Genomic DNA, 23,996 nt, shown 5'->3' with positions numbered 1-23,996 from the left:
ATAATTATTTCCATAAATGTTATTACACTATTTTCATATGGTATTCATCCATGAAAAAAATACATAATTTTGATTTGCATGTTTTCAAACTTTATATAAATAAGTAGAACTATATCATACAAAATACCCCCTAGTTCCATTTCAGTATTCTCAGATGTATCCATGTTGACAGAAATATCTCTAGTTCCTTCATTTCAAGTCTAACATTTAAACCCCAATAATTTTTTTGATTCCCTAAAACTTTTCATTTCTACAAACACTGAAATGGGTCTTCATGTACATCTCCCTGAACACGAGAGGCTCTGTGGAGGTTTAAGTTGAATTTCTGGGTCAAAGAATATCCATATCTTCAACTTTACTAGATATTGACAAATTCTTTTTAAAAAACTACAGTAAGTCCCCTACACAGGAATGAGTTCTGTTCCAAGAGAATGTTTGTAAGTCCAATTTTTCCAAGCCCAACTGTTAGCCTGGGTACCCAACTGACACAATTGGCTATATAGAACTCTACTGAAATAGCTTTCCCTGGAGAAGGGAATGAATGGCAACCCACTCCAGTATTCTTGCCTCGAGAATTCTGTGGACTTTTCACACAAATAACACATAAAAAGCAAAAAATAAAGAACACATTTTAAATCTTATAGTACAGTACCTTGAAAAGTACAGTAGTACAGTAAAACAGCTGGCATACAGGGCCTGGCATCAAGGGAACAGGCAAGACTTACTGACTGAAGGAGGGAAATAGAATATGGTAGAACTGAAGGATTGTCAGCAATAGAAGATATCAGCTACATCACTGCCTGCTTTTACGCTTGCTTCTGGACATCCTGGACTGGAAACAAAGATACTGTACTACCATGCTCTATACTGTGAAGTACACAAAAGCACAGCTACTTGTAGAGGATGGACGCATGTCACAAGGTACGCCAGACATGTAAACTTACATGACTGGACATGTAAATGCACATACACATCTTTGAAAGCTTGCAACTTGAAGGTTTGTATGTAGCGGACTTACTGTATTTTCAACTGCATTGTATGATTATTTCTATTGCCCCACATCTTTCCAGTAATTAGTACTATGATGCTTTTGAAATAGTTCATTGTGATTTTGTTTCCCTCACTGCCATGATGTATATTGTCAATTCTTTTACTACTCCCAAATCCATTCTTTCTCTACTGGTATTTAAACCATCTTTATCATATGCAAATTTTCTACAAATAGATTTGATTCAATAATTTTATTGCTGTTCTTTAGAAGTCACACTTCATAGATTCATTTTAAGTTTTAAGATTTTATGTGGGTGGGGCAGGGAATAAAAAAAAAAGATTTTATGTGAAATTAAAGGGCAAAAAGGCCTATTGAGGAATTTTGTTGGAATTGCAGTGAATTTGTTAATCAGAAATAATGGATAACTTTATTATCTTGAGTCTCTTCAGCCTAGGCTACATAATACCTTTTGATTTATTTTATTCTTCTTCAGTTTTCTGGACCTAGAAAATCTATTGTTTTAACTCCTTGAGGATCTGGTCTTTGTATCGATCATGTTGTCTCCTCCTGTCTAAATCGGTGTGTGGCAAACAGCAGCTACTCAATATTCACTGAATGAATGAAACTGTGTATATATATGTGTGTGTGTGTAGTTTGTAATTTTCTCTCAATCCCCTTTTGATTTCAGTTTTATAATCACCTGATAAAAATTTATAAACTTTGTATTTTTTTCTGTAGTATCAAACAGTTTAGATGAAATCACCTAGATTAACCCATACTATTACTTGGGACTGATGTCTTTTTATGCTGCAGTATGAATTTCTTGAGGTTTTGGAGTTAACTGCAATACTCTCTGTGCTTGATCTAAATAGAAGTTCTGTATTTTTCTCAGTGAACCTTCATTTTCTTTAATTACTTTATCTAATTCTTTCTCTTTAGAAACCTCCTAAAACCAGCTGTGTTATATAGTTCTACTTCTATTACTTGCCTATAGTAAAAACACTCCTACATATATTCTAAAGTTTTTAGGTTGTCTCAGTTGTGACCTGCTGCTTTCCATGGATGTTCTTCTTTGTCTACTAAGGAATCTTGTTTTAGCTGTAAGGATTAAATGAGTTAATATATGTTGAGTATGTAGAATAGTGCCTGGTGCATAGTAGGCACTCAATACATGTTAGCTATTATTATTTAATTGAAGATCTGCTATATTTGATGCACTAGGTGAAGTACTTTGCATGCAAATTTCTTACTTAATATGCACCCATCTACAACAGACACTATTTCATTTAATATTCACATTTCTACACTACAGTGTCCTTTATTATCCCTATTTTAAGAATTAAAGAAAACCCTGAGTTTCAGATAAGTCAAGCAAATTACTCAAATTCACACAATGCCAGAATAGTAGGAGAGCTATGATTTTCCAGAATCTAAGCTCTTAGTCCTGGTAAGTGCCTAGATCTGAGAAAGAAACAAATAAAATAAGGCTGAAAGGTATATAAGAACTAGATAATGAAGTTCCTCATAGACAGTTTTAAAGACTGTAGATGTTAAAGAACAACAGCAAGGCAGTGATGTATTATTATACTTGAAAATGTTCATTTTGAGTGCATGGTGGGAAATGAATTTAAGGGGACCAAAAATTGATACAGGAAGATCTGTTAGAAAGCTATAGAGTGATCCTCATGATTGGTCAACAGAAACTAATAGAATTCTATAGCTGAAACTACCATTTAGTAATCACTTTTGAAAATCCAGATGCACATTAGAAATAGCTTGGAAATTTTAAAAAAACACAAATGCCCAGGTTATTACTTTTCCCCCTAAAACCCCAGATGTGATTCTAATGAGCAGCCATGTTTAAAAACAACTGGACTACATGATGATCTTTTACTTTTATCTAGTTTCACTTTTTCTATTTCATATTCAGTTCTCCCATTTCATTTACTTGGTTTTCCAATCTCTGTCTCATTTTTTGTTGTTCTTTCTCAAGCCTTTATCAAGTGTAGTAGAAAAGCTTTTGTATACATACATACATATATAATATTATAATATATATATTTTTAAAATATGAATTTTTGCTTAGCGAAAAAATTTATGACATTTTGGCTCCACTTGTTTGACTAAGTATGAATAGAATGCTAGATTTCTAATTTATATTCACTCAAAACTTTGATATAGTCCCACTTATTCTGGCATCTAGTATTACTGGTAAAAGTCTAGAAGTGATTAAAAAAAAATTTTTTTTGAATGATGCTTGAAACTTCAATTCCGAGAATATAAAGAAATACTATGTTGTTAAAAAAAACAAACAAGAAATTAACATGTGATACAGTAACTATAGATTTGGTTCAAATTTCACAAAATTTTATGCTAGAGTCCATTATTAGTCTTCATATCTTACTCAAGATTCCACACTGTATTTAGCTGCATTGGGCATGAAACAAATTCTGATAAATTCTCTTTTCATTTTTATTGTTACAAATGTTTTCTAATTTTCCTTGTTATGGTTTCTTAGATACACCCATCATTTAAAAGTGGACATTTAATTTCCTAATACATGGGTTTTTTAAAGTATCCTTGATATTAATTTCTAATTTTGATATTAATTTCTCATTTACATGCTTTCTTCTGTGCACTCACCCTCTGTGCTTTTCCAGTCTTTTAACTTCATTGAGGCTTTTGATGGCTAAGTCAAAGATCTCTCTTGGTAAATGTCACATTGCACTTGAAAATGTGTAGGTTATTTTCAAATATCTTTTCATACTGATTCCTAACATAATTCCACAGTGATAAGAGAACAGACTCTGTATGATTTAAATACTTTTAGACCATGAAACATTTGCACCTCATTTTACATCCCTGGATATGTTACAGAGTCTCTTGGTTTATAGTCTATGGGAACTTCAATAGAACTTATACCCTACTGTTGTGTGAAAATTATATAAATCTTAATTATGTTGAAATGGTTCATAAATAGTGCTTTTCTATTCTACTATATCCTTCTACTTTTCTGCCTATTCACTCTATTAATTTTTGAGAGTTTGATATTGAAACTCCAACTAAAAGTCTTAATTTATCTACTTAAAAAAATAATTGTAATATATAGTGGAACTATATAACTTTGTTTTGTATTTTCCAAGTCTCCTTTAAATGTGTTGTCATACTTTGATAATTTAAAAATTTTTTTAAAAAGAGAGCTATAGAGTGATCCATGTGAGATGAGGTCTTAAACTAGGATGGCAATATTAGAGATAGAGAAAAGAGTATAAATTCCAAAAGTATTTATGAAATAGTCTACAGGACTTGGTGATTGACTGGATTGGGTGGTGAGAGTGACTCCCCAAGATGGATTCTCTGATGATGAGCAAGGTGTGCATGCTGCCTGAAAGTTTTCTTGCATTCCTTACATTCATAGGGTCTCTCTCCAGTATGAATTCTCTGGTGTTGGGCAAGGGATCCACAGTAACTAAAAGCCTTTCCACAAACATTACATTCATAAGGCTTCTCTCCAGTATGAACTCTCTGATGTTGAGTAAGGGATGAATCATTGCTAAAAGCCTTCCCACATTTAATACATTCATAGGGTTTCTCTCCAGTATGAACTCTCTGATGTTGAGCAAGGTAGGCAATCTGGCTGAATGCTTTCCTACATTGCTGACATTTGTAAGGCTTTTCTCCAGTATGAATTCTCTGATGTTGAGCAAGGTGTGAATTCTGGCTGAAAGCCTTCCCACATTCCTTACATTCATAGGGTCTCTCTCCAGTATGTATTCTCTGATGTACAGTAAGGTATGCACGAAGGCTAAATGCTTTCCCACAGACGTTACATTCATAAGGTTTCTCACCAGTATGAACTCTCTGGTGTTGAGCAATAGATGATCTATTGCTAAATGCTTTCCCACATTCAATACATTCATAGGGTTTCTCTCCAGTATGGACTCTTTGATGTTGAGCAAGGTAAGCAAACTGGCTGAAGGCTTTCCTACACACCTTGCATTCATAAGGTTTTTCTCCAGTATGAACTCTCAGGTGTTGAACAAGGTGTGCATTCTGACTGAAGGCTTTCCTACATTCCTTACACTCATAAGGTTTTTCTCCAGTATGAATCCTCTGATGTTGAACAAGATTTGATCTCTGGCTGAATGCTTTCCCACATTCTACACATTTATAGGGTTTCTCTCCAGTATGAATTCTTTGATGAAGAGTAAGGGATGAGCTCTGGCTGAAGACTTTTTCACAGTCATTACATTTCAAAAGTTTCTTCTCTGTATAGATACTCTTGGGCTTAATGGCAATTAATTTTTTTTTTAAGCTTTTATGTGTGTTATGTTTATGTATTTTCTCCTCTTTGGGGATTATCTGTTGTGTATGAAGTAGTGTGTTGGGATGGAAACTTCTCCAAGTTTTGTTATATTCTTGTCCTCTTTCATTAACAGGGGCTTCTTCATGAGTGATTGTCTCTTCCTTGAAACATGCTTTCTGATTCATTGGTTGCCCTTCAAGATGGCCCTCACATTTCCATTCTTCTTTCAAGCTGGAGTACTCAAGGCCATAGCTTGTAAGTTTTTCTATTACCTTCTGAGATGATTGTGGTTCATAAATGTCCTGCTTTGAGGTTAATTCTTCAGTCTCACACATAGATTCCCAGTCTGAAAAATAATAATAAAAAAAATTCTCTATTAAGTACCAGAAGGTACATTTATAAAAGTGCATCTATAAAGTGTGTGAATTTAACAGCAAATAAGAACACTGGTTTTTGTAGTTCTGAAGAGTACAAAGACAATAACTGAAAATAAGTCATGGAGTAACTGGAGGAAAAGAGTGGAGAAGACTCCTGAAAGTCCCTTGGACTGCAAGGAGGTCAAACCAGTCAGTCCTAAAGGAAATCAACCCTGAATATTCATTGGAAAACTGATACTGAAGCTCCAATACTTGGCCATCTGATGTGAGAGCTGACTCACTGGAAAAGACCCTGATACTGGGAAAGATTGAGGGGGCATGAGGAGAAGGGGGCAACAGAGGATGAGATGGTTGGATGGCATCACTGACTCAATGGACATGAGTTTGAGCAAATTCCAGGAGATGATGATGGACAGGGAGGTCTTCTGTGCTGTTGTCCATGGTGTCACAAAGAGTTGGACACGACCGAGTGGCTGAACCACAACAACAAACTCGAGGAGGAATGATTAGAATTATAAGGAAATCAATACAGTAAATCATAGGTCAATAAGGATTTGTGTAGGTGGTTGGACCTGGTTATAATTTTATGCATGTATGAATAATACAGGAACTGAAATAATCTCCACTCTTATGGTTACTTCTTTCAAGAACATTCATTGAACCTTGTGCCAGGTACTATTCTATATGCTTTCAGTTTCATTTCAGAAAGAAATGAAGATCCTTACCTTCATGGATCTTACACTCTTAGGGAGACCAGAAATAAATGCTAAATAAGTAAATTTTATTGTATGTTAGAAGGTACTAAGTGCTATGGAAAAAGAAAAGCAGGGTAAAAGAGATCAGGAGTGATGGTGAAGTCAAAGGAGGGAATCATAAATAAGTTAACACTGAAGCAAAGAATTGAAGGAAGTGAAAAAGTTAGTCACTTAGATATTCAGACAAAGAACATTCTGGACAGAAGAAACAGCCTAAAAGCAAAGGCATGTTTGGTTTGTCTGAGGAATAACAAGAAGGTCAATGTGGCTAGAGAGGGGTGAGATGAAGTCAGAGGTAAAGGATAATTAAGATTATTTAAGCTTTATAGGCTTCCTAAGGAACTTGGCTTTTACTCTGAGTGAGATGGAGAGCCACTGAAGTGGTATGAGTAGTATGAGTGGTATGAGCCAATGAAGTGGTATGAGTACAGAAGTGACATCTAGTTACAGTTTAATGAAATTACTGGAAGGTGAAGAGCAAGAAGAGAAGAAAAGGGACCTACTATTGTAGCAATCAATGCGAGAAATAATAATTATTTAGACCAGAGAGATATCAATGAAGATATAAAGAGGTGGTCAGATTCTATTTAATTTTTCCTCTTGGAAAGGCCAAGAAGATATCCTTACAGATTGGATATAGAATGTAACAGAAAGAGATAAGATAAACATGCCTTCCAAGTTTATGGTTTGAACAATGGAAAGATGGAACAGCCGTCAACATTGGCCAGTGAACCCTCCCACACTGTTGACAGAGATCAAATTAGTAAGGAGAAGGACACAGGGGGATGCAAGATAGGGGCAGAGGATTTAGAGGTACAAACTGCTATGCATAAAATAAGCTACAAGAATATATTGTACAGAGCAGAGAATATAGAGAGTATTTTATAATTACTATAAATGGAGTATAATTTATAAAACTTTTGAATCACTATGTTGTATATCTTAAACTAATATAATACACTAAATCATGAACTATGAGTGCATGCTCAGTTGCTAAGTTGTGTCCAACTTTTTGTGACTCCATGAACTGTAGCCTGCTAGGCTCCTGTGTCCATGGGATTTCCTAGGCAAGAATACTGGAGTGGGTTGCCATTTCCTTTTCCAGGGGATCTTCCCAACCCAGGGATCAATACTGTGTCTCTTGCATTGGCAGGCACGTTCTTTATCCTGGAACCATCAGGAAAGCCCACACTAAATCAACTGTACCTCAAAATAAAAAGAAGTCTGGATTCGAGATTTTTAAATTGGGAGTTGCCAGCATATAGATGGTATTTCACAAGTCTGTATTATCAAGAGAATGAGCATATATAGAAGAGAAAGGAGCAAAGGAATAAACCCCAGAGCACTCCAACATAAAGATATTCAGGAAAAGAGGAGAAACCAAAAGATATTAAGAAGGGCAAATGTAAGCAAGAAAAAATCAGAGGTGAGAACATTAATACCACATGATATTAAAGGTTATAATAAAAATCAACTTGTTCAATGATTTATACCAAAAAAGAATAAAATACACTTTCACAATAACATACACAGTTTGGAATATATTATTAAGAAATGACACAAAGGGAATTCTCTGGCTGTCCAGGGGTTAGGACTCCATGCTTTCACTGTGGAGGGTTGGGTTCAATCCCTGGTTAGGGAACTACAATCTTGGAAACCAAACACAGCAGATAAAAAGATGAAAGAAATGTCATGAACATAAATAATAAAACAATGGCTAATAACAGTAATCATTAATAAGAATTATCTTTCTTTATATATAAAGTATACATTGGTACTTGCAAAACACCACATAGATAAAGGCACATAATAGAACACAGAAGCTATGTGGAAAAGTACTATACTATTTATACTTCTTTTTTTCAAATAAGAATATTATCTTGCAATTTTAGAATCAATTTTAAAAAGCAATAGAAGAAAGCAGAAGGAAAAAAACTTTACAATTCTAATAAGGGACCACCCCCTAAAAACTGAATAAATGGAGAAGATGCACACCTTGCTTTTTATATGAGGAACCAACATGGTAAAGCCACAAAGTCTCATCAAATTTACCTATTATGTTCATTCAATTACAGTCAAAGCCTACTGTGATTTCTTAAAAGAACTATGCAATAAAGAATGTGGCAGGCCTTTGTCCCTGTTTCCCAAGAGGTTACCTCTAAGTCATCTGAACTCCTGGAAGGAGGTCTTTGGTTATTCATGGTGAGCCTCTTGGACTACACCTGATAGTTAACACTAATAAGGTGACTCATGATGACTCCTTAGGTAGTTTTTGCTAAGGAGATGACTCAGGCTGGAGGCAAACCATGTTGGAAAGACCAACCATATGATCAGAGGGTTGGAGCTTTGAGCCACCATATCAGTCTGACTTTTGGGAAAGGAAGAAAGGCTTGGAGATTGAGTCACATTGGGTAATGATTCACTCAGTCATGTCTACATACTGAAACAAAACAAAACTAACCTCCTCCTGCCACCCCACCTCCCCAAAAACACTAAAAACTCTGGACACTGAAGCTCAAGAGAGCTTCCCTGGCTGGTAATATTCTTTTGAATACTGAGATGCCCGATGGGCCCTTATGACAACTGAAACCTTACATCTGCAACTCTCCCGGCCTTCCACCTTTGGGGCCTCTCCTTTTGGTTAATTCTGATCTGCAGTCTTTGTTACAGTAAAAGTGTAATCATAATAATACGCTTGAGTTCTGTGAGTCATTCTAGTGAATTATCAAACCTGAGGGTGACTGTAGGCATTCTCAAATGTGCAGCCAGCTGGTCAGAAATAAGGGTGGCCCTAAGGATGCCCCAACTTGCAGCTGGTGTCTGAAATAAGCACAACCTTGTAGAATGCTGTCCTCTCAGATTTTACAGTTTGGCAAACTCTTTGCAAGAATTTTTTTCTTTTTCTGAAGAAATTCCCTGGTGGTCCAGAGGTTAGCACTCAACACTTTCACTGCCATGGGTCTGGGTTCAATCCCTGGTCAGGGAACTAAGATCCTGTGAGCCAAACTGTATGGCCAAAACAAAAATATTGTGACTTAAAAAAAAAATTCTTTTTAATTCTAAAGTTCACCAAAAAATATACATGAATGTAGGATAGACTATATGTTAGCCCATAAAACAATCTTAATAAATTTTCGAAGATTGAAATCATACTAAGTATCTTTTTTAATCATAATGGACTGAAACTATAAATCAATAGCAATATAAAAACTGGAAAATCCACAAATACATGGAAATTAAACAGCACACATTTACACAATCAGTGGGTCAAAGAAGAAATCACAGAGGAATTTAAAAATATCTTACAACAAATGAAAATAAAAGTGCAACATACCAAAATTTATGGGATGCATCAGAAATAATTATAGCTGTGAAGGTTTACATCACAAAAGAAGAAAAATATCAAATAAATATTAACTAGAAAAAGAGCAAACTAAACCAAATGTAGAAGAAAGAAGAAAAAATAATAAAGATTCAAGCAGAGATAAACCAAACAGAAAATTTAAAAAGCAATAGAAAGAATCAATTAAACCAAGAGTTTGTTTTTCAGTAAGATCAACAAAACTGATGAACCTTTAGACTGAAAGAGCAATTCAACTGAAGTCAGAAATGACTCCAGTCAGAGCAATTAGGCAAGAAAAGCAAATAAAAAGCACTGAAATTAGAAAAGAGGAAATAAAATCATTTCTGTTTGTAGACAACATGATCTTACACATAGACATTTTTAACACTCCACAAAAGAAAAACAAACACTCGTTACAACAAACTCAGCACAGAGTCAGAAAACAAAGTCAACATACACCAATCAACTGCATTTCTATACATTAACAATGAACAATCTGAAAAGAAAATTAAGGAAACAACTCCATTTACCACAGCAACAGAAAGAATAAAATACTTCAGAATTAATCAAGGTGAAAGACTTATACAATGAAAACTATAAAACATTGGTGAAAGAAATTAAAAGATAACTGTAAATAAATGGAGACATCCTGTGTTCATGGATTAGAAGTTAATACTGTTAAGATGTCCACACTACCCAAAGCTATCTACAGATTCAATGCAATATCTATCAAAATCCCAGTGACTTCTCCAGAAATAGAAAAACCAATCCTAAAATTCATATGTAATCTTAATGGACTCTGAATAGTCAAAAGAATCTTGAAAAGGAGGAAGGTAGTTGGAAGTGTCACACTTCCTGATTTCAAAACATATTACAAAGCTACAGTACACAAAACACTGTGATATGACATAAAGATATATGTGTGTGTGTGTGTGTGTGTGTGTGTATAGCAAATAGAGAGCTCAGAAACAAATCCTTATATATATTGTCAAATGATTTTTGATGAGTGTGCCAAGACCTTTCCATGGGGAAAAGGACAGGCTTTTCAATAAATGCTAGATGCTAGAAAATTTATGCTAGATGCTAGAAAATTTAAATGATGCTAGAAAAATTAAATATCCACATGTAAAACAAAGAAGTTGTTACACCACACATAAAAATTAACCCAAAATGGATAAAAGACTTAACGTAAAACTTAAAACTAAAATACTCTTAGAAGGAAACATAGGGAAAAAATCTTCATGACATTATATTTAGCAATGATTTATTGGTTATGATACCAAAAGCATAGGTAATAAAAGAACAAAGTAGACAAATTGAACTTCATGAAAAGTAAAGACTTACTGTGCATAAAGGACACAATCAACAGAGTGAAAGGCAACCCACAGAGATTATGGGAGAAAATATTTGCCAATTATGTATCTGAAAAGAGGTTAATATTCAGAATACATAAAGAACTGCTAAAACTCAACAATAACACAATTAGATTATTAGACTGGACAAAAAAAATGTTTAGTTATATACTGTTCACAAAAGAAACACATAGAAAGTAAGAGAGTAAAGGAGTGAAGAAAACTACACTAAAGAAATAGTAACAAAAGAAGGCCTTTATAAAGTTCTATCAAGCTAAATAGTTAAGGGAAGAATCATCACTAAAGAGTAATAATAATAGAAGAATTCACCAAAAGATAATCTTTCTGGGATTACCAGAAAGATAATCCCCAAAACATATTATAAAACACTTCCATAATACTGCTCAAGGAGATTTTTTTTTAAAAATCAATAGACTTAGAAGAATTGACCAGCACAGTTATTGAGCTTAATCCAATGAACATGTATCAAATGCTGTACTACACAAGCAGCAGACATTTTCCAGAACACACAGTTTATCAAAATTTACTCCCTAGACATAAAATAGGCTTCAAAGTACTTCAAAGCATGCATATTAAACAGACCGTATCCTCCACCTGTAATGTAGTTAAAACAAAAACTTAAATTTGGAACTTAAAGCTTCCAAATAATTCATGGTCAAGAAAAAAAAAATCAGTGGAAATTAGAAAATGCTAAGATATACATGATAACAAAAAGACTACATATCAAAACATGTGGACTATATTCCTAACATAGTCTTAAACGCTTAGAAAAGAGAAAGCCTCAAAAACACTGAATTATCTAAGTTTAAAAGCTAAAAAAAAAAAAAAAAAAAAAAAAAAAGACGACCCTGGTAGTATAGTGGATTTGAATCTGCCTGCCAATACAGAGGACATGGGTTTGATCCCTGGTCTGGAAAGATTCCACATGCCTCGGAGCAACTAAGCCTATGTGCCACAACTACTGGGCCAGTGCTTTAGAGACTGTGAGCTGCAACTACCAAGCCCACACACCACAACTACTGAAGCCAGTGTGGTCTAAGGCCCAAAAGCCCGAACACTGAGCCCACATATTCCGACTACTGAGCCTGTGTGCCTACAGCCTGTGCTCTGCAACAAGAGAAGCCACCACAACAAGGAGCCTATAGGCACAAAAATGAAGAGTAGCCCCCACTCACCCCAATTAGAAAAAGGCTGCACGCAGCAACAAAGGCCAAGCACAACCAAAAATAAAATAAACAAAATTTTTATAAATATTTTAAAAGAGAGAAAATAGCATAAAAATGTAGGAGGAATAAAATAGAGGAGAACTACCTAACAAAAATTTAAAGATAGATTAGAGATAATCAGTGAGGTAAAAAATGTCTGAAAACATTAATAAGTTGAAAGATTTGTTTCTCTCTTTTTAGAAGGAAGAACAGGTCATGATTACATATACTGCTGCTGCTGCTGCTGAATCGCTTCAGTCATGTCCAACTCTGTGCATCCCCATAGACAGCACTGGAATGGGTTGCCATTTCCTTCTCCAAGGCATGAAAGTGAAAAGTGAAAGTGAAGTCACTCAGTCGGGTCCGACTCAGCGACCCCATGGACTGCAGCCTACCAGGCTCCTCCATCCGTGGGATTTTCCAGGCAAGAGTACTGGAGTGGGGTGCCATCGCCTTCTCTGATTATTACATATACTACCAACTTTAGATAAGAGAAAATAATAACTTTAATAAATCTGAAAACTTACATGAGAAGTATAAATCTTTAGAAAAATACCATAACTCCACAACTATAGAAGAAATAAAAAACATTCTTATAATAGTAATTGAATTATTAAATTCTTTTCATACATAAAAAATCCCAGGCCAAGATGAACAGAGTTCTACCAGTCATCCAAAAACAAACATTTTTATTTTACCCAAAATCTTCTAAGGAAGAAAAAGATTTTATGAGATTAGGACAACTTTGATTCTAAGATCTGACAAGGAGTACACAAAAGGAAAATTGAAGGCCAACCTCACTGACACAGATGCAAAAAACCTAAAGAAAATATTGGCACAGAGCAACTAGCTATGAATGGAAAAGATAAAGATAGGTCTGTCTCAGGAATACAAGATTGGTTCAACATTAAAAACATAATTCACTACATAAAAAAGAAAACATCGTCTAATCACCTACAGATATAGAAAAACATTTATTGAAATTCAAAAGCTTTCTACAATCAAAACTCTTAACAAATGGTAATGAAAGGGTATCTACCAGAAACCTTTAAACATCAGAATTATTAATAACAAAACATTATAGCACTTCCTAGGTGGCACAGTGGTAAAGAACCTGCCTGACAATGCAGGAGATGTGGGTTCAGTCCCTGGGTCGGGAAGATCCCCTGGAGGACGCTGTGGCAACCTACTCCAGTATTTTTGCCTGGAGAATCCCCATGGACAGAGGAGCCTCGTGGGCTTACAGTTCATAAGGTCGCAAAGAGTCAGACACGACTGAAGTGACTTAGCATATACAAAGCACTTCAATTGAGGCCAGAAATTGATAAAAATACCTGCCATCACTACTTTGATTCATACTGTATTGGCGATCTAAGGATAATAGAAAAAAGAAATTAAGGATTAAGAATTTAAAGTGAAGAAACTGCCATTATTCAGACATACTCACCCACAGAAAAAGTAAAGGAAATCTAAAAATTACTAATAGTAGTACAAGTTTTCCAATGTTGCTAGATATAAGGTCAAAGTATAAAAGTTAATTTTATTTCTGTGTATGAGCAACAAACTGAAAACACAGAGAACGTTTAACACAGGAACAAAATTTAAATGTCTAGAAATTAATCTAATAGAAGATGTGTGTGTCCTTTATAGAGAAAATTCTAAAACACATTGAAAGAATTAAAAAAATCTAAGTAAACAGAAAGATAAACTATGTTTACAAATAGAAAAAAAAAATCCAAAATCAATAAGTAGAATAAATAAAATTTAAACCAAAAGCCAATAGCTTTTTGTTGTTTTCTGGTGGAAACTAACAAGCTGACCTAAAAACTTCAGTTAGATGTCCAAAGGGCAAATTCTGAAGAACATAAAGAAGGTATAGGGACTTACTCTAACAAATATTCAGTTTTTACATTAAAATATTTTTTTAAGATAATGTGGTACTTTCAAGAGAGGGGGACATACGTATACCTATGGCTGATTCATACTGATATATGGCAGAAACCAATGCAATATTATAAAGCAATTATCCTCCAATTAAAAATAAATAAATTTTTTAAAAAGATAGTGTGGTACTGGCGAAAGGAAACAGAATCAATGGAATGGAACAGAGGTCAAAATCAGATTAATAAATATACTATTACGTTGGCCAAAAAGTTCATTAGGGTTTTCTGTGGCATCTTATTAAAAATCCAAACGAAGATTTTGGCCAACCTAATATAACCTGATATATTAAGAGGTAGCATTCAGGACAATAAGCAAAGAAAGCTCACTTCTTCAGTAAATGTCTAAGACACTTGGTTTTCCATAAGGAGTAGAAATTAAATACTTCAATCTCAAAAATCAATTTTTGGACTATGGCACTAAATGTAAAGAAGAATCTATAGAGGACAGTTTGAGAATACCCATATGACTTCAGAATGCAGAAAGGTTTCTTAAAATATGAAAAATCATAGGCTACACAAATCAAAACTACAATGAGATATCATCTCATACCTGTCAGAATGGTCATCATTAAAAAGACCAGAAATAACAAATGATGGTGAGAATGTGAAGGAAATGGAACCCTCCTACACTGTAGGTAGGGATGTAAATTGGTACAGCCACTGTGGAAAACAGTACAGAGGTTCCTCAGAAAACTAAATATGATCAGAAAACTACCGTATGATCTAGCAATTCCATTCCTGGGTATATATCCAAAGAAAATGAAAACATCAATTCAAAAAGATACAGGCACCTCAGTGTTCATAGCAGCATTGTTTACAACAGCCTAACTGTTCATTAACAGATGAATGGATAAAGCTATGACATACTGGGAGTGTAAGACTTAGTGCTTTCACTGCCATAGGCCCAGGTCTGAACCCTGATTGGGGAACTAAGATCCCACCAGTTGCACAGTGTGGCCAAATAAATAAATAAATAAATAAAAGCAACAAGGATATATTGTATAGCGCAGGGAGGATAGCCAATATTTTATAATAACTTTAAATGAAGTATAATCTATAAAAATACTGAATCACTATGTTATATACCTGAAATATATGTATATCAACAATACCTCATAAAAATATATATATCTCTCAAACTGAACAAAGGACTGAGCAGGTACTTAACAGAAGAGGAAATCAAAATAGCCTTTTATAAATTAGATCCCAAATATTTTTTAGTAATCAAGGAAATTCAGATGACAAGTATAAGTAAATATTTCACACATGTCAAATTTGCAAAAAATTTTAAATTTGTTAATTCTCAGTCTGGAGCAATGAATACTCTCACACACAGCTATTAGAAATGTAAGTTAGTACAAGTAATCTGGAAAGTAAAATAGCATTATGCAGTAAATTCCTGGCTATATTCTCAACATGAACTCCAGCATATGTGCACCATCAGTCACACGTAATAAGGTTCATAGCAGTAACATTTATAATAACAGAAGACTGAAACAATTCAAATGCCCTTCAGTGGATAAATGATGATTTTCACAGTGGAATATATTACATTTCACCAGGAAAAAATTTCAATGAAAAATAGTGACTAAAATCAATATAGATGAATCTGAGGAATATAATTTTGAGTTGAAAAAGTCAGAATTACCAGCACAATGTATTTCCATTTTCATAAGAAAATTGAAAATATGCAAATATAAATATTTTGCTTAGGGATTATGTGGAAAAACTACAAAGAAAAGTCAAGAAATGATAAGCAAAGTTGTAGGATAATGGTTACTCTAGTGAGGGGTAGGGATGGGCCAAAAGTAGGGAGCGATACATCACTAAAAAGGAACCCTCAAAGGCCTAAAATGGCACTGATAATCTTCTATTTCTTAAGTTAAGAAGTAGGTACATTTTTTGTTATATTATTACTTAAACTACATATTTAGGCTAATATATATTTATGTGTGTGTAATTTATTTAATAATAATAATTAATAAAATTTAGCCATGTCTTCTTTGACACTACAGTTCCACATCAAAAATTTTTCTTAGAAATCTGAACAAGAACATAAAAGTTTGAGGAGAGGTAGTCGAGATGGGGGTGGAATGAGATGGGGAGTAGTGTTGACAGAGATATTTACAGAGACCCTAATTTTATTCTGAATTTTAATCTTCCATTTTACCTGAATACATCCTATGTCTGTATGAAAACCATTCCTACACCACAAAGCTAAACTCTTAACCTCTTCTCTCTTAGATGTTTTCTAGCTTCTAACCTGTGTTTTTGTTAAAGCCTATTTTCTCAATTAACCAGATTCCTCTCTCACCTCTCTCTGAGCTTCCTTTATGTCAGCTTTCTTTTTATATATGCTGTTTACAGCTATATTGTATTTCTTCTACAAGCCTATCAATTATTTGATTTTTTACATTTTTGTATAACACCTTAGCATCTTGCAAGTACTCTGTTTAAAGTACAAATTCAATAATCTTGATTAAAAGAATGAATGAACTGACCATTAAGAGAAAAATGAGGCATTCAGAGATATATTACTACTATTATAATACTAGTAGCTATCAGCTTTTGAGCTCATAATATGAGAGAGGAACTGTTGAAAGCTCTTTTAAAATATTATCCTAGTTTACAGATGAAAAACAAAGGCACGGAGAGATTAAGTCAGTTTCTCAAATTTTCACTTCATGTGGGTGTCAGGGTTTGAAATTTACTTTGATGTTACAGCTGTGCATAGAGCTCAAAAGGTCATCAGATTAGGAAAAGATTCTTTTTTTTTTTCCTTTGGATGTTGAAAGCTTTATTTTGAAATTTCACGCAGACAGAAGATGAAGGGCCAGACACAGGGCTGAGGGAAGCTTGTGCACCTGAGCTTGGTAAAGGCTGGAAGAGGGGACTTCCCTTGTGGTCCAGTGGTTAAGAATCTGCATTCCAATTCAATGGATGCAAAGATCCCATAGGCTGCCAAGCAACTAAGCACCACAGCTACTGGGCCCCCAAGATCTAGGGCCCATGCTCTGAAACAAGAGAAACCTGCACACCGCAATGAGAAGCCTTTGCACTGCAACAAGAGAAGCTCTTGAGCCGAAACTAGAAGAAGCATGTGTGCTGCAACAAAGACCCAGCTCAGCCAAAATTAAAACAAAACAGAACAGAAAGGCTGGAAGATGCTTATGAAACTAGAAAAAGGAAGGAGACTCAGAGAAGGGAGGGTAAAGTGGGCAAGGAGAGACAGTTCAGAATATCAGCTTTCGGAGAACAACCTCAAAGGACTCAAGTTTCTACTAAGACCTAGAACATTTGAGAGGAACATGCCAACAACAGAGTGAAGAGGTGCTACCTTTGAGTCAAGCTGGGCTGTATCCTGCAAAGGTTTTTGCGTGCCTATTTTCTCTTCACTCACCTGTGCACAAGTCTTTTGTCATCTCTCTCTTCGCCATCCAGGGCTCCTTCCCTTGTTCCAACAATAATATCACACTTGGTTTAGAAAAGCAAAGTCCTGCGTAGATGAAAAGAAACCAAATTTGGTCATGCTGTAGATATCTGAGAACTCACATTCAATTATTTGATCATTGGGGAAGAGGGGGCTTACAGTAAGCCAGAGAAAAATGTGATGAGGACATGCATACAACGGACAGGGAAGCTGAAATTTCCAACAGATTAATAGCAGAGCCATTCACTGCCAAGTCACAAATATTAACCTGTTACTTTGGCACAGGCAGCAGACATTCCGCCAAACACTACAGATGCTAACCCCCAAAATCACAATGATACCCTTATGAGTAGAAGCTCAGTTTTGCAAGAAGACATTCTTACCCAGTGATACCAAAACCCTGTAGTTCTCCAACATCACATTACTGTACAGATGCCTTTGAGAAGGATTTAGGTAATCCCATTCCTCTTGGGAGAAGTCTACAGCCACATCTCTGAAGGTCACCAACTCCTGAAATGAAATGAAATAACCTTATCTCTTCCCATACTCACCTCATTCATTCTGCCCCAGGCACACGGGGCTCCCAGATATACCTTCAGATGTGGAGAATGTTCCCCCCCAGGGCTTTTGTACTTCTCAGATCATTCTGTATAAAAACAGCAATGTTCTTATCCCAGTTCCCTATTCCCCTAACCCTGCTTATTTTTCTCCGTGGTACTTAATTATTCTGTTATTTATTGTCTGCTCCCCACCTCCACTAAAATATAAAGTCTGGGAGGGCAAAGTATGTTTTTGTTTTAGTCACTGCTATATCCCAGTTACAGAAAAGTATCTGACACACATGAGGCTTATTTAAATATTTGCTGAATAAACTGAATTAATGAATGAATGTTTTGCAAAAGTCAAGAAGCTATAAGAGGATGTAAAATGAGACCATAAAGTGCTTACTGTATCTCCCAAAATTGTATTATACCAAGCAAAACAAATCATCAATTCCATTAAAATGCAAATACTTTAATCCAGAATACTTAAAATTTTGTGTGAAGAAATGAGTCTTCCCTTCATAATAGTATTTTGGCCTATAGTGGCTAAGCAAAGTTCTTAAAAACTTGGAGTTATGCTATGATTCAGCTGATTCCAGGTTTCCATAATGTGACCATCTAATGAAAACTAATATACATAATGTGTGTGTGGGGATATATACACACATGTAAATTATTTTGTGTTTTTTTTTTTACAAAATTACAAGAGGTGAATCTGTCAAACCAAGAAGATTATTTTATTGGACATTTTATTCAATTTTGTCATAGTTTAAAAAACTCTCTCTGCAAAATAAAGTTTGAGCAAACTCTGGGAGATAGTGAAGGACAGAGAAGCCTGGTGTGCTACAGCCCATGGGGTCACAAAGAGCTGGACACAACTTAGTGACTGAGCAAGAAAATTAATTATTCTTAAAGTGTCTTTCAACACTCAGCAACTTTTTTTCTTAATTATATGAAGTAGTTTGTGAATTTCTCCCTCTTTGACCTAGCAATAACATCCCTAATATATTGCAGAAATGTTCCTGTTTGGTTTGGTCATATACATGCTTCCAAAAATGTTTTCCTTAGCTTACATAGATATGTATAATAAACACATAAATTTTTTATATATGATATACACATTCTTCACTGAGTCCTTCATTTATACAGTCAATGAAAATAATTACAGTGTCAATACAAGGAGCTTAAATTCTAACCTTCAAATATCTGACCTCTAACAAAGAACATCTGAAAATATTTGACCTCCAACCAAATACTTGGTTTCAAACTCCATTCAAAATTATAATCAAACCCATCTGAAGAAACAGTTCCCTTGACCATTTTGCCTTACAGACACGTTGTTCTCAGCAGAGAAGACAACTTCCCCTGAAGCCTTGTCATGTACTGACTGACTTATTTCTCACATCCCTTGTACTATAGCACATGAAGCTGAGGTAAGTGACCTCTTAGCTCCTTATACTTGCTTTCAGACCACTGTCCCACCCTCTTCCCGAAAATATACCTAGTTTTCCATCTCATGAAATCAGGCTGTAGCTGTATATGATCCCTTCTTCTTTTAATCATCTACCAGTTTCTGGTAGATACCAATTCTTTGTCATTCCTTGAACACTTTAGTATCTTGTCTTACTGTCACTTTCTCCAATGCTATTCCCGTTATACATAATCTTTGGTCACTTCAATATTCATAAAAATAACCCTTCCAACAACCTGGCCTCTCAGTTCTCTGATCCCACCTTCTCCAATAAGCTTGTCCTCCACACTTCTACAGTCACTTTCATGATCATGCCCTAGACCTTGTCATTATCAGTTAGTACCAACCCCACCATAATCTCAATTCTCCTACTCTCACTTTTACCACCTATATTGCAATTCCCCCCACCCCACCCCGGTACCCTAATTAGGATGGGCTTCCCAGTGGCGCTGGTGGTAAAGAACCCACCCACCAATGCAGGAGACATATGAGACATGGGTTCAAGCCCTGGGTTGGGAAGATCCCCTGGAGGAAGGCATGGTAATCCACTCCAGTATTCTTGCCGGGAGAATCCCATGGACAGAGGAGCCTGGTAGGCTATAGTCTCTGGGGTCGCAAAGAGTAGGACAGGATTGAAGTGACTAGTATGCATACCCTAATTAGGATCATCCTTTGACCCCACTAGAACCTACAAATCATTAATCTTACATTTTCACTGCTCTTCATTCCCACATACCCTCACATCCTAGAACAACCATTTGTTATAATCACACCCAGGCATATACTCTCAACTTCTCTGCCCCCTTTTCACTTAACTATACTCATCTGGGCCACAGCTATCACTGAGCATACTTGGTTTCTGTACCCTGCACACATTAATTTTTTTTAAAGAAATAATTCTAACTGGTCTCATTTTAAATTCATGATCACTAACTTCAAGTGAACCACAATAATACATTTCTATCTACCTACATGATACAATTCTCTAGTCCATTCATTTCCCCTACCCTCCCAAATGACCATTTGATACTTTCTTCCCTCTCCTCACATCTTCAATCCCTCCATCCTTACTCTCAGCTAAAAATCTACCTTTGTTTCACTGAAAAAAACAAAACAAAAAACAAGCCATTTTAAGAGGATTTCCACAAATTCCCACAACATCTACACTTTTACTTGCATGTGGGCCATACACTCTGTTTTTTAATCTCTCTTTTTTTAATCTTTATTGAATTTGTTACTACTTCTGTTTTATGTGTTGGTTTTTTGGCTGCAAGGCATGTGGGATCTTAGCGCCCCAATCAGGGATGGAATCCATACCCCCCGCATTGGAATGCAAAGTCTTAACCACTGGACCGCCAGGGAAGTTCCTGGCCCATATACTCTAACTTGATCCTATTACTGTAAATGAACAGCCCACTTACCTAGCAAAGGTCAACCCTTCCATTTGTATCCTAGGCCACAAATCCTCTCAGCTACTCAAGCACAGTCTTCCAGAAATTCCCTCCTCTCTCCTCTTCATCTTCAATTTCCCTTTCTGCTGCATCTTTAAATCAGCCCACAGACACATACCTGTCCTTAAAGAACCTTTTTGACTATAGTTTTTCCTCCAGTTACCACCTATTTTTCTTCTTTCCCTACAGCTAAACTATGTGAAACGGTGGTCTCTAGTTTTCATTATTTCTCTCCCTGTCCTGAAGAGGAATGACATAATGTGATGTGTAACAGGAACACTGTAGCTGCTCTGTTGAAAACAGACTAAAGACAGTAAGGGTGGAAGTAGAGGGACAAGTTAAGAGAGCATAGCAACAATCCAGGTGAGGAATGATAGTTTACATCAGAATGGAAACTGGTAATAGTAAAAAGAGGTCAGGTTCTGGATATATTTTCAAGGTACGACAAACAATTTCCTGATGGAAGATTTTAGTTTGAACATCTTAGACGGGAAGTATATAAGAAGTTTCTAATTGGTTTTCCTGTTTCTATCCTTGTCCCATTCAGTTTCTTTTCAATAGCAGCCAGAGTGATCGTGATAAGTGGGAATCAGATCATGCCATTCCTGTGCTCCAGAACTTTCAATGGCTCATTTCACTCAGTTTGAGAAATCTGAATTTGAGGTATCCATTCTACAATCAAATGAAGATGCTGAGTGGATAGCTGGATACATGAGTCTGGATTTCTGGAGAGAGTTCTGGGCTGTATACAGTTTGGTAGTTGTTGGCATATAGATGGTATATAAAGCCATAAGACAGGGTGCAATCAACAAAGGAGTGAGTGTAGATAGAGCAGCAAAGAAGGACTAAGCCCTCTTAATTAACAGGTACTTAGTAAAAAGTTTGTGGAATGAATGAACTTCTGGATCTAGAATGAAGAAGTTATTCTGTTTCTAGGGGAACAGCATTTTAGGCAGAGAGAACAGTAAGTGCAAGGCCATGAGTCCAGAATGTACTCAGTTCACTGCAAAAAAGTTAGCATGGCTGCAACTGAGTGAGTGAAATACAGACAGAGTGAGAAAAATTAGATGAGGTCACAGGGATAGCCAGGGACCAGATTATGTAGAGCCTTGCAGGTCAAGGCAAAGACTTCAGCATTTGTCCAGAATGAGGTGGGAATCCACTGGAGAGTTTTAAAATGTGACATGATTGGTTACCCAGAAGCTTCAGCAGAAGGAAAATTAATGTCCGCCTGTTTTGAAAAAAGAGGAAAATATTTCAGGAAAAAGAAAACACCAACTCACCTGGTACATGGCTTTAAGAAGTCCAACAGCCATTCTTTACTCCCTTGACTCTTCTCCTGGGGAATGGCAGTGTCTTTAGATGAGTGAGATGGGGAAGAGAACATGAGAAACTAGGCTTTCCTTGCAGCATCCACAATCATCAGCCAAGAATTTTTCTGCTTTTCTTTCCTCTGTTGCACCCTTCCCTCCACTAGAAAGCATAATGGAGACCTAGGAATCTGCTTGCAAACAATTTAACCTGTGCCCAAATAACTTCCTAATTCATTATTTAAACAAGAAATGTTCCAGATTTTACAGTTAAAAACTCCAAGTGATGCAACCATTTGCATAAAGACACAGCTAATAAATAACAGCATTAAAATGAAATAAAGGTCTTTCTGACTCCACTTTCCTTCTCCTCTCCAGTAGGTAAGTGATTCTGTCTCCCCACCACTGCGCGGTTTGGGAGATCTTAGTTCACTGACCAGGGATTGAACCCCGGCCAGGGCAGTGAGAGCACCTAGTCCTAACCACAGGATCGACAGGGAATTCCTGGGTCAGCGGGTTGTGAAACCTGGTGGCACACTGGCATCACCTGGCCGGCTTTAATAGATGTTGGTGGCAGAAGAGTCTCATTCGGTCCCCCGCTCCTACACACACACACACACACACACACACACACACACACACACTCACAGATTCTTAAAAACTACAGCGCCAACCACCATCTTGCACAGATCACAGCAGCCATGGGTACCGGCAGTTTCACCGTCACCCTCACCCATAGCCCCTAGTCGCAAAAACTATGATGGTCTCACTCACACACTCCAGTCACAAAGAGGCCGAGGACAGAGGAACAAGAGAGGCAGAAACTATCCTTCTGCCTCAACTCAGTCTCACTCTCTATGGCACCAACCATCGCTCACTCGCACACACATAGTCACATAGATATGATGTGCACAGGCACCGCGGGTGACAGGCTCACACACCGTAAGGTAACAACCACCGTCTCACATGAAGAGTCACACAGAAAGCCAGGGGGCCAACGTCCGGGTGACCCACTTCCTTCCTACCTGCAGAACCGAACTGCCGGAAGACCAGGTCCCAGCCCGGAAGGCTCGCGTAACCTCCCCTCGGGCCCACCTCCTGGCCTGAATCTGATGGAACCCAGCCTCCGCGAGCCCGGAAAGAGGCGACTCGGCCTCCGGAGGACACAAAGGGGCAACGGGCCCAGTGCTCGCGGGGGCCACTGGGAAATGTAGTCCTGACCAGAAGAAGCCTCGGCGCTCTGGAGTTCAACTGCCCTGGGAGTTTGTACCACCTCCTCCTCTGCCCCAGCTTTTGCCAAGCGGACCTCTCCCTGGACTTGCAGGAGGAGCCTGCACGTCTCGATCGATTCCTCTCAGCTCTGAGGCTGGGTCCACCACAGAGACTGCGTGGTGCGTCACCCTAAACGGTCGAGATTGAAGGACCCAGGCAGAAGGGATCGGTCCACCTTCCTTAGCGACGCGTCGGAGAATTACAAACCGCTTGTTAGCCTCAGGGGC

General features: G+C 36.7%; 2 protein-coding genes across 4 annotated transcripts in view; one reads left to right on the top strand and one right to left on the bottom strand.

Moving 5' to 3' along the window:
• The window catches only part of LOC129631957 (zinc finger protein 569), a 159,090-nt gene that overhangs the window by 100,946 nt on the left and 34,148 nt on the right, over nt 1–23,996 (top strand). The window lies entirely within an intron of this gene.
• On the bottom strand, nt 1,787–23,902 carry ZNF570 (zinc finger protein 570). Of its 2 annotated transcripts, none has more exons than XM_055553333.1 (5): nt 23,523–23,902; nt 22,471–22,543; nt 18,107–18,233; nt 17,694–17,789; nt 1,787–5,643 (listed from the first exon to the last, which is right to left on the bottom strand). In XM_055553333.1, the coding sequence occupies exons 2-5, from the start codon at nt 22,501–22,503 to the stop codon at nt 4,289–4,291; spliced, it is 1,611 nt and encodes a 536-aa protein (XP_055409308.1). In that variant the 5' UTR covers nt 22,504–22,543; nt 23,523–23,902; the 3' UTR covers nt 1,787–4,288. The 2 variants fall into 2 exon arrangements, with proteins under 2 accessions (XP_055409308.1, XP_055409309.1); XM_055553334.1 differs by having other exon boundaries at nt 23,439–23,540.

The sequence above is a fragment of the Bubalus kerabau genome, chromosome 17 (genome assembly GCF_029407905.1).
Source record: "Bubalus kerabau isolate K-KA32 ecotype Philippines breed swamp buffalo chromosome 17, PCC_UOA_SB_1v2, whole genome shotgun sequence".
Taxonomy (NCBI): domain Eukaryota; kingdom Metazoa; phylum Chordata; class Mammalia; order Artiodactyla; family Bovidae; genus Bubalus; species Bubalus kerabau.
This window is presented reverse-complemented; position numbering and strand designations above follow the sequence as displayed.

Bases quoted from the DNA above. Each gene is read 5' to 3' on its own strand.
- ZNF570 (XM_055553333.1), bottom strand. From the start codon at position 22,503: ATGGCTGTTGGACTTCTTAAAGCCATGTACCAG. The intron at 18,234-22,470 runs GTGAGTTGGTGT...ATTTCATTTCAG, and splicing joins TTCTTAAAGCCATGTACCAG to GAGTTGGTGACCTTCAGAGA. The intron at 17,790-18,106 runs GTAAGAATGTCT...TCATCTACGCAG, and splicing joins CAGGGTTTTGGTATCACTGG to GACTTTGCTTTTCTAAACCA.